The following is an 11102-nucleotide window of genomic DNA, read 5'->3' as shown; positions in this document are numbered from 1 at the left end:
CAGACGGTCACGGGCCGCGGCGCCATATCAACATGGCGGCCTTCCACAGCGCTCCACACGCAGACGGCGCAGAGCGCGGCCCTCGAATGTGATGTATCGCGCTTATGGCTGTGATTGTATACCTGCGGGCCTATCTCTGTGTGTACGGAATCGTACGCCTCTCTTTGTCTTCACTCGTGTATACGCGCTCAATTCGTCTCTTTTTTGCTCTTTTGAGGCACCGAAACCTGACGCTGTTACCCGTGGGGGCTATTGCCAGACGTTGACGAGTAATGCGTCTGCAACACGTGCGCATGGCGACTTCTGCTCGCGCCCTTGCCTTCCTTGGCTTCGTTGAGCGCTGTTTATGTATATGTATATATATACACGGTGGCGCCATTTCCCCACATTTGAATGTCGAACACGCCCCACTGCTCGCTTTCTTATCTCCCAAAGAAGGTACCGTTTCCCTCGTGAACCCGCGGGAACAGACGACGCTTTCTGGGCGGGCAGGCAGGCATGCCAGACGTGAGTGCAGTAGCAGAGGACGTCGACAGCGCGTCGTGAGTCGAGAGAGGGGCGCGCTAACGCGAGAGGGCGTGCTTGTGTGTGTGTGCGTGAGTATTGAGTAAGCACGCAACGCGGGCTTTGCGTAAAGAAAATGCGCCGTGTTTAGAAATCGAGAGAAAAAGGGCGGGAAGAAAAGTCAGAAAAACAGAAGAACCGCGACGAACGAACTGTGTCCAGTTCCTCCTGCCTGCGTTTTTGGTCATTGTTCTAACGTCGTCCGTTGTGTGCAGGTCGCTTGTTTCGCGCGGATCGGCTCCTGGCTCTCTCTCGCGGCCCTGCCCTAAGCCCGGCTTGCCCTGGATTTCGACTTGGAGCGTATCGGGAGTCAAGCGAAAGGGGGAAAAGAAAGAAGTAAGAGGTTCGGGGCGAACCGCCGATGTCGTCGCCGAGCGTCGTCCGGGTGCTTTCTTGGGGTCTGCAGCGGGTGAGGAGGGCGGGACGCGGGGCATGTTTTTCACGCTAAGCCTTTTTTATCTCTGCACGAATCTGCTCTCCGTGCGGTACGCGTGCGAACCAGACGAAAGGGACTCCAGAAGAAGAACTGCGTTCGTGGGAGTAGGACCAACGCCTTCTGGACAGTCTTTTTTTTCCAGACAGACGGCTTTGGTGACAGATCCGTGGTTTGTGCGCTCCCTCCTCCATGTACGAGTCCTGCATTTGCGTCGATTAATCGACACGGCAAGTTTTTTTCTGGCTGGTAAGCTTCCGGAAGTGTCGCCAGCCGACTTGCACCTTCGCCAGCCGAGGCACGATCGACCCTGATACCGACCAAAGGACGTTTCATTTGCTATCACGGGCATGCCTGGATGTGATAACTGACTTCGCACGACCGACCAGGCGATAATAATATATTTTTCTCGTCTCCGACGTGCTCTGCCGAAGACTCGGCGTTGGTTCCCGGCTCCTGTAATCACGCAAGAACATCTCGGCGGGCTTTTGAACCACTGCTAGTGGTTTAGCGTGTCAAGGTGATTGCCGAGAGCCAGATATTAGGCTTTCACTGCGGTGTAGGCAAGTGGTCGCTGATTGGTGCGTCGCGCCCGTTTTCTCGGAGTGACGTGCGGAAATATGGAAGTGCTGCTGACGACGCCGCTTTCGTCGGATCGTGTGACCCGCGACTCGTCGTCTGCTACGAGCCGCGTCGTCACAAGTTCGTCTGCTACCGCGTTGTGGTGGAGGAGGCTGGCCGGCCGAAGGCGGATCGCTCCAGGTGAGTAAGATGCATGGAGATTATTCTAGTGTTTATTCAGAAGGAAGACGGCCAGTCTGTCAGGTTAAATATGGGAGACTAGCTGGCCCGGCGTTGGCCTGAGAAAACTGGTTTTGTCGAAGAAGGTGGATCTTGCATCCTTGGCTTGCTCGTCCAAACACGGGAAAGTTCGCAGGAAGTTGGAAGCTTGAAGCGAATAACAAGGCTTTCACGCATCATTAGAAAACTTAGAGCGCAAGAAAGACGCCGGTCGTGGAAAAGTAACACGCACCGCACGCGCTAATGATGTATTAGCAATGCAAGTTTTCTAGTAATGCATTACCAACTAGCCCACCTATCCATACTATTGCGAGGATTGCAACCCTGATCGAGACAAGTCCCCTTGTTGATACGTTGTTCCCAAGGTCATTCCTTTTATTCGCAGGGAGCCCTAATGTTGGGTTGTGGAGAGATGTCACGTGGTGTTGTTGGTGCCGGTGGCAATTTTAATTCGCAGATTGCCGTCGGTACCATGCAGCAGCAGCGCCTGACGTCGTATTACCAACACTAATTGCCAAGTACAACGAGGCGTCTTTGACAAAGAAAGGGCGACCTATCGGAACGTCGGCCCATGTGTCTCAGGCACTCGATCGCCCATTTTTATTCACAGTTAGTCTTTCATCTGTGGGCTCTACATCTTAACGTTGCTTCATTTCTCTAAAAGAGAACAGTCGTCACAAAAACAAGTTCTCTGTCTTCAGAATACCGAGTACGCTATCACTCAACGCCAACTGAGAATGCAGATACGGTTCGCTACCGCTCACGAGAATAGTTACAGCAGAAATTTTTTCCCCGCTTAGTTTCGGTTTCGGGATGGGATAACGAGTCGCGAACTCAATGCAGCAGATTATTACGGAGGACGTACATGGATCGCTAAAACGCCAACATCTTAGTTTAAAACACCATTAATTTTCGAGCACATTCTGATGGGGCATTTGCTTTATCGACTAGACTAAATTTGATGTTTCGCGTATTAAAGGTGAGCAGCACGAGTCAAGCTTAAATGAAAACTTGGATCATCACTGCTTTTGCAGCTCATTATTTGCTAAAAAATAAGTTTTACTGCGGACACTGACTTTCCATTTCATGTATATGTAAAAAAAAATATCGAACTGTTCTCGGTAGGCAACCACTGAACGGAGTGTTAATAAATACGTTGCATTAAAAAAAAAAGTTACATTCTACGAGCTCTTGAGCGAAGGCTCATACATGAGACCTCCAATTACCTTATTTCGCGCAAATGTTGCGGAAAATTATAAAAAGATAGAATGAATGAATTAATATTTTTCCTAGGTCAAAATATGTCAGTTGCTTCTTTAGAGTTCACTGGATTTTTTTTTAAATTTGACTGCGGCATCTAGCTCTAATCTGCTTGAGTTCGATTACTCGAAGAGGCGGATGTTACTTGCGCAATAAATAAAAAATGAGTTATCAACAAATCTTCAAAATTTAACTTATCAACTTTTTAACTAATTACTTTAGGGTAGATATCGTGTTTTACGAACTGAAGACAGCGTCTACAACGACGATTTTGAAAGTAGCACTTGTTTGGAGATTAGGGCCGCGAACTTGTAAGCTGCATCGTGTGCCGCAGAGCAATTAGTCTTAAAATTAATTAACGAAAACTTGACAATTATGTGAATATGCATTTAGATTTCTCATGCAAATAATGCCCTCCTGTTAGAGCAGTCCAGCTGAGGAAGTAGAATTACGCCGCAGGCAATATTTGTAGACTCGTAGCTGAACAAAGAAATACAGAACTACGAGTTTCGCATACACTTATATACTTGAGAATTCCAAGGCCCGTACGATGTACGACATACATAACAAAACAATACCAATGTAGCAACAGTGATTACGAAGCAAAACGAAGTTTTCAGGGCAAATAATATAAAGCGTTATACATACATTGTATCACTAATGAATAATTGTTCTATATATTTTTGATGACTTTTTAAGGCGCATGAAAAAGCGTATTCCATTCAATGCAAGCGCGATGCCATTCCATATACTAGTGAAGCATACATGAAACATCGAGCACAGTTCTTCCTCTACCGCGCAATGTGTGGTGGTACTTGTAATTTGTTACTTTACAGTTTGCTTTGTTTGTTGTGAGCTCCCTTTCGGACCGAAGCATCTTTTTTTTAATCAGCGCAACTGATCGACCTGTGTGCTCCTTATCCCCACTACTGTAATGCCCTCGGGCGAGTGTAGGTATTGAAATTAAAACAAAAAGTATTCGTCATAAAAACAGATAAGTTCTGAAATGTGCATTAACTGTACTTCAGACGTGGCAGACATGACCTGATAAGGACGAACTACGCTGGGCGAATTGACATTACGTGAAAAACTAAATGCAACGCAACACACACACACACACATGTATATGTATATATATATATATATATATATATATATATATATATATATATATATATATATATATATATATATATATATATATATATATATATATATATATATAATGCTCACTCCGATGAAGCCAAGCTTCTATGTTTAACTATATATATATATATATATATATATATATATATATATATATATATATATATATATATATCACGGCGCTCACCTTATTGTCTTACTGTTTGTCAGTGAATGGTGAAAGTACTTTTGAGAAACGCTTGCAGCCAAAGGAACTGTTTCGTTTAGTCAGGAAACCGGGAGCCCTATAGCGTAAAACTATTCCAATATGTTTTTATTACAATCTCCTGACGTCAAATTTGCGTAACCGCCGACGCAAGCATCGGGCGGTCACCCGCAGGGTTGTCGGAACAGACCAATCAAACGCTCTCCTCATTCATAGGAGGTCACTTTTGTTTGCTTGAAAAACGAATGCCATTGTCTTCACTGAGCGACTTGTCCTATGTAATTGGCTGACGAGAGGCGCGGAGCACGCTCAAGTGGAGAGAGATTCGATGGGGCCGAGTCACCGCACTGAAGATCGATAACCGGATGAAGAGGGTGGTGCCGGCGTCTGCGACTGGTCCGCTTCCCCTCCCTTACATTGCGGTGGCTGGTCAAAAATCGCGGCGCATGCAACGGAAGGTTACAAATTCCGTTAAAACGAATCCCGAGCAAAAGAGGGTTGCCAGCCTGACATCGTAAACGTGCCGAAAGTGCTCGAAAACATTACACGCCCACGCAAAAAGCTTTATTTTACGGAAATAAACCCATTCTCTCCGGCAGGTGCGAGTAGCCAGTGCCTGCGCGATCGGCGGCAACCATCTTTTATTCCTTTCGGAACGGCCGGGACAGCTTCAAAAGTACTGAAAACGGGGGGCTCGGGCCGCCGGAATGGGACCGCCACCTTAAGAGGAAAATTCAGTTCTGTTAGGCATAGTAATGCATCTTTAACGCGTACACGTCACTTTGACGCGGTGAGTTGTTGCGGTTTTGTCACGTCGCGCGACAGGCAGGTGAAGTTGGTGCAGCCGTAAAACTTTCGGCCAATAGCCGAGGGCTAATGGCGAAAAGGCGTCGAATCAGGAATAACAATTTTTTTTTCTTCCGTCAAATCATGCATAATCAGTGTGTACACGTCATATCAGATGGGAAGCTATCACGGTTTTCGTGACGTCGCGTGACAGACAGGTGAAGTGGGGGTGGTTCAAAAAGTTTTTGACCAATCGCGTGGGGCTGATTGCAGAAGTGGAGTAGAAAAGTTTGGAATAGTTTTAAGTTATATCGCCCCGGGTTTCTATATTTGTGTGTCGTATGTTTTTGGTACATCTTGTCTAGAGAAGTTTAATGTCTGGCTTCAATGTCGAGTTGAAGAATTTGTAAACTTGTTGCTTCACGTTTTTCTTGCATGACTTCGGTAATCAAAGAGAGTATTTTAGGCTTTAGGTTAGGTATTCGTGTTTTAGAGTCACTAGAGTTCAACCCTTTCTTTGAGATGAAACAACTTCCATCAAGCTTATGCTGCCATGAAACTCATGTCTGCCATGAAAGCTTCGTAGTGATCTTTGGATGTCGCGATTGCTCGCCAGCAGCTTCTGGTGATCCTCTTAATAGTGGGAGCACATGCTGGTGTGAATCCATGTGCACTGAACGTGTTGTTGGAATCGTACCGCTGGCCCGAGTTGTTGGGGTCTCGGTGCTGACGCCCGTTATTGCCAATGGGTCGCAAGCCCCAAGGGTAGCGTTGGCCTGGCGGCCTGGGGCACTGGAAGCATCCGAAGGTCCCGGCAAAGCATGAGAAGACTGGTAACAGAACAACTGGTTTATTCTAACATAGCAAAAGAGCGGCCGGTCAGGTCGACCGGAGTGGAGAGACGGGAGAGCACGTAACTCAACAGTACAAATCGGAGCCTCTCTCTTGGCGTCCGGGGGCAGCTGCTCTTATACTCTCGGCGTCGCGGTCCAAAAGGGAAGGAGGGAAGGTCACGGGATGAAGGTCACGGGACGGCGCAGCAGGGGCCCACGACGGCGCGAGCGGTTGAGCCGAGAGACCTCCAGGCCCCTCATTCGGGGAACTCCGCTCCCCGGCTGCCGCGCTTTGACAAGCGAGGGCACACACACACACACACGCACACACGAAGACACGTGGCACTGAAACACGCCTGGACACGCTTGGCGGGTAGGCGTTGCGGCGTCGTTGAACGGGCCAAAATGTCCGCCGCTTTGAACAAAGCCCCGGCGTCCGTTGCATCCGCGCCGGCATTACCGCGCGTTGTAGGCGAAACGTAACAGACCGCCCCGCCGGGGGAAGGAGATCCCGATGGTCAGGGGACTGCATCCGCTGTCCGGAGGGATGTCGCTCGATGATGCCCATAACCGAAGTCGGGCGTCCTTTGGCGTTTCTTGAGCGCAGTGCACAGAGAAGGCCTCGTTCTCACGTTCAGGTGCACACAGGACACTGCAAAGTGACTTCGGGAGAGTTGACATTTTGTTCTCGTTTCCGGCAAGCGTTAGAACTACGCCGAAAGTCAACCGCTCAGTCAGCAAGCACGGCACAACCCTCACTAAGCCCTGCCAGGCTCTTTCCCCTTTTATACTGCTGCCTAGTTCCTTACAGTAGTTTAGCAGCACTCAGAACGCGTCCACAAATCGGAAAATTGCACTAAAAAGCACATCATCACTTTGAAACACTACACAAAAGCAATAAGTTAAAAAAAATCCTGCCTCAGGAAAAAAAAAACATCAGTAACAAGCAATTTTGAGGCTGATTCCCACGTTAGGGGCTTCGACTTAAGCCATCGGCGTTACCGTTGAGACTCCCCTTTTTGTATCGCACCTCAAAGGAATATTGTTGCAAAGCGAGGCTCCAGCGCAGGAGGCGGCCATTTTTGGGAGAGATGGTCTGCAGCCATTGGAGAGGGCAGTGATCCGTTTCAATGATAAACCTCGAGCCGGCTAGGTAACATGACAATTTCTGAACGGCCCACACGATACACGCACACTCTTTCTCGGTGGCGCTATACGCCTGCTCACGACTCGTCAGCTTACGACTAGCATACAGGACGGGGTGTTCTACTTCTCCATTTTCCCGTTGGCACAGTACAACGCCCATGCCTCGCTCACTAGCATCACACTGAACAACGAACCCTTTTGTGTAGTTGGGCGATCGTAGCACAGGCTGGCTTGTTAGGGCGCTCTTTAGGGCGCTAAAAGCTCTTTCCTTCGTCTCATCCCAGACGACTGTTTGCGGCTCTGTCTTTCTTAGAGCATCCGTCAAGGGAGCCGCGATATCAGAGTACCTGGGGATGTACCTCTGATAATAGCCGGCGACACCTAAGAACGACCGAATATCGGTCTTCGTGCGCGGTTGCGGGAAGTCTCGCACAGCGGCCACTTTTATTTCAGAGGGGCGGCGACGACCCCGACCAATCACGTGTCCGAGGTAGACAACCTCGGCCTGTGCTAACTGGCACTTGGGAGCCTTGACTGTCAAGCCCGCATCGCGCAGGCGGGTTAGCACTGCCCGCAAGTGCGCCATATGTTCCGGCCAGGATGCGGAGAATATCGCTACGTCGTCTAGATACGGTAAAGCGAATTCTTGCTGTCCCCGCAACACTTTATCCATGAGGCTTGAAAAGCAGTATGGCGCGTTCTTCAAACCAAAACTCAAAACTTTAGGACGGAATGTCCCCATTGGTGAAATGAACGCCGCATACCTACTAGCCTCTTCTGTAAGTGGAACCTGCCAATAACCCCTGACAAGATCTAGGGTGGAAATAAACTGAGCGCTACTCACTCTCTCAAGGCGCTCCTCGATGTTAGGGATCGGATAAATTTGATCCTTAGTGATGGAATTAAGCCTGCGGTAGTCGACGCAAGGACGAGGTTCCTTGCCCGGTACCTCAACTAAAATCAAAGGGGAGGTATAATCACTCTCACCCGCTTCAATAACACCGAGCTGTAGCATTTTCTTTACCTCAGCCTCCATAATATCGTTCTGGCGGGGTGACACCCGGTACGCCTTGGATCGTACTGGCTCTGGGGAGGTAAGTTCTATGTCATGAGTAAGGACAGAAGTCCTACCAGGCCTCTCAGAGAACAGACCTTGAAACTCTTGTAAGAGCTGGTGTAGTTCGGTTTTCTGCTCAGGCGACAGCGATGCTTTACTTATTAAGTCACTAATGACTTGATCGGTGTCTTTCCTGTTCGTCACTGAGCCTAGTCCCGGAAGCTCGACCGGAAGCTCTTCTAACTTTCCCGCATCGGGAATTTCCTCTCCAGTATCTGGTGCCTTTAACGCTACAGGCTCAATTTTATCCCGTTCGGGCGTGCTCCGAATACCAGCTCGCTGCGCCTCTGACCCTTTCTCATCGTTCAACAACGTCGGTCCCGCATCTACCGCCTTTGCAGCGAGCTCCCGAACCTTCGATCTGGTTAAGGCCTGAACGCTAGCCTCACCAAACAAAAGCCCCTTCTCGCGCAGGAGGTGATCGGACCTGTTCGAAAATAGGTACGGGTACTGGGGGGGCAGCATAGATGACACTGCGGCCTCCGTCTCAAGTGCTCCGAAAGGTCCTTCAATAAGCACTTTTGCTACCGGCAGACACACGCTATGAGCTTCCACTGCTTGCTTGATCCATGCGCACTCGCCCGTGAACATATCGGGTTCTACGTAAGAGGGGTGAACTACATCCATTGTAGCTGCGGAATCGCGAAGCACTCGGCACTCTTTCCCGTTCACGAGGAGGTCTCGCATGTAAGGCTCGAGAAGCTTGATGTTCTCGTCAGTGCTGCCTAATGAAAAAAACACGACTTTTGGTTTTGTTTCTGGGCACTGCGCCGAAAAGTGACCCGGCTTCTGGCACGTATAACACAGGCGCGCTTGCCTCGCCTCGAACCGCTTTCTGCGTTCGGCTTCGGCTGCCGCCGTCTCCTTACGTTCGGTCGGACACTGCGCCGAAAAGTGACCCGGCTTCTGGCACGTATAACAAACGCGCGCTTGCCTCATCTCGAACCGCTTTCTGCGTTCGGCTTCGGTTGCCGCCGTCTCCTTACGTTCGGTCGGACTGCTTTCACTCGCATCCGAACTACGTGTATCCCCCTTTGCCCTCATGGTTGTGAACTTCGGCCTCTCAAACTTGGAGCCAAATTCACCCTTTTGACCGTCCTTAGCTCCGCGAGCCCGACGCGTCACAAACTCCTCGGCTAACTCAGCGGCTCTAGCCACCGTACTAACGTCTGGCCTATCCAAGACCCAGTACCGCACGTTCTCAGGTAACCGACTATAAAACTGTTCTAGCCCGAAACACTGCAGAACTTTCTCGTGGTCACCAAACGCTTTCTCTTCTTTGAGCCACTCCTGCATGTTTGACATAAGCCTGTACGCAAACTCTGTATATGACTCACTTCTCCCTTTCTCATTTTCCCGAAACTTCCGACGGAACGCCTCCGCTGACAGCCGGTACTTTTTTAGCAGACTCGATTTCACTTTGTCGAAATCCTCTGCCTCCTCTCTCTCCAAGCGAGCGACTACGTCGGCCGCCTCGCCGGGTAGCAAAGTGAGCAAGCGCTGTGGCCACGTTTCCCGAGAGAACCCCTGCTTCTCGCACGTTCGCTCAAAGTTAACCAGGAACAAACCAATGTCGTCTCCAAGCTTAAACGGCCGCATCAGGTCAGTCATTTTGAACAATACTCGTTCTCCTGCACCGTGTGCCTGACTTCCATTACGAGCGCGTTCCATCTCTACCTCGAGACGCTTCATTTCCAAAGCGTGTTCGCGCTCTTCTTTTTCTTTCTGTTCTTTTCGTTCACGCTCATCTTTCTCTTTCTGTTCTTTAAGTTCAAGCTCCCTCTCCTCAATGGTCTCAAGGCATTCCGACAGCTCGTCATCCTCAGCTTCTAACTCAAGAATAGCCCTTAGCAGTTCTGGTTTTCTGAGTTTGTCTGAGACATCCAGACCCAACTCTCTCGCAAGCTCCAACAATTTCGGTTTGCGCAACGACTTCAAATCCATGGCTGCTCTGAATGCTGCTTTCTCTACTGCCTACTATTGTCTTGCCGCAAACTAACCCGGTAGCAACGACAACCACAATTACCAGCTCTGTTTCTAACACTAACAAAAGCCTGGCAAAACTCAGAAGAAGAAAGTCCCGCACTCACCAAACCTCGCAGCCAAGACTTCAGCGCAGTCGTTCCGCTGCAGGCAACCAGTCATCACACAGGGCTCGTTGCGCTGCTCCCGGATGGTCGTTGAGCTGCTCAGCATACAGTCAACCGCATCTCTTCGCTGCTGGCCTCCGTTGTCGCGATCTCTCCGCTGCCAACCAGATGTTGGAATCGTACCGCTGGCCCGAGTTGTTGGGGTCTCGGTGCTGACGCCCGTTATTGCCAATGGGTCGCAAGCCCCAAGGGTAGCGTTGGCCTGGCGGCCTGGGGCACTGGAAGCATCCGAAGGTCCCGGCAAAGCATGAGAAGACTGGTAACAGAACAACTGGTTTATTCTAACATAGCAAAAGAGCGGCCGGTCAGGTCGACCGGAGTGGAGAGACGGGAGAGCACGTAACTCAACAGTACAAATCGGAGCCTCTCTCTTGGCGTCCGGGGGCAGCTGCTCTTATACTCTCGGCGTCGCGGTCCAAAAGGGAAGGAGGGAAGGTCACGGGATGAAGGTCACGGGACGGCGCAGCAGGGGCCCACGACGGCGCGAGCGGTTGAGCCGAGAGACCTCCAGGCCCCTCATTCGGGGAACTCCGCTCCCCGGCTGCCGCGCTTTGACAAGCGAGGGCACACACACACACACACGCACACACGAAGACACGTGGCACTGAAACACGCCTGGACACGCTTGGCGGGTAGGCGTTGCGGCGTCGTTGAACGGGCC

General features: G+C 50.1%; 1 protein-coding gene across 1 annotated transcript in view; it reads left to right on the top strand.

Annotated features, from left to right (window-relative positions):
* The first annotated feature begins 535 nt into the window (after nucleotides 1-535).
* mwh (multiple wing hairs) overlaps nucleotides 536-11102 on the top strand; it is a 254309-nt gene continuing 243742 nt past the window's right edge. The window contains exon 1 of the mRNA XM_050176524.3: nucleotides 536-1759. Coding sequence (XP_050032481.2) covers nucleotides 1618-1759 — 142 coding nt within the window. The 5' untranslated portion in view covers nucleotides 536-1617. The remainder of the gene's footprint in view (nucleotides 1760-11102) is intronic.

This window comes from Dermacentor andersoni, chromosome 8, assembly GCF_023375885.2.
Source record: "Dermacentor andersoni chromosome 8, qqDerAnde1_hic_scaffold, whole genome shotgun sequence".
In the NCBI taxonomy this organism is placed as follows: domain Eukaryota; kingdom Metazoa; phylum Arthropoda; class Arachnida; order Ixodida; family Ixodidae; genus Dermacentor; species Dermacentor andersoni.
Note: the sequence above shows the minus strand (reverse complement) of the source record. Positions and strands in the feature narration are given on the sequence as shown.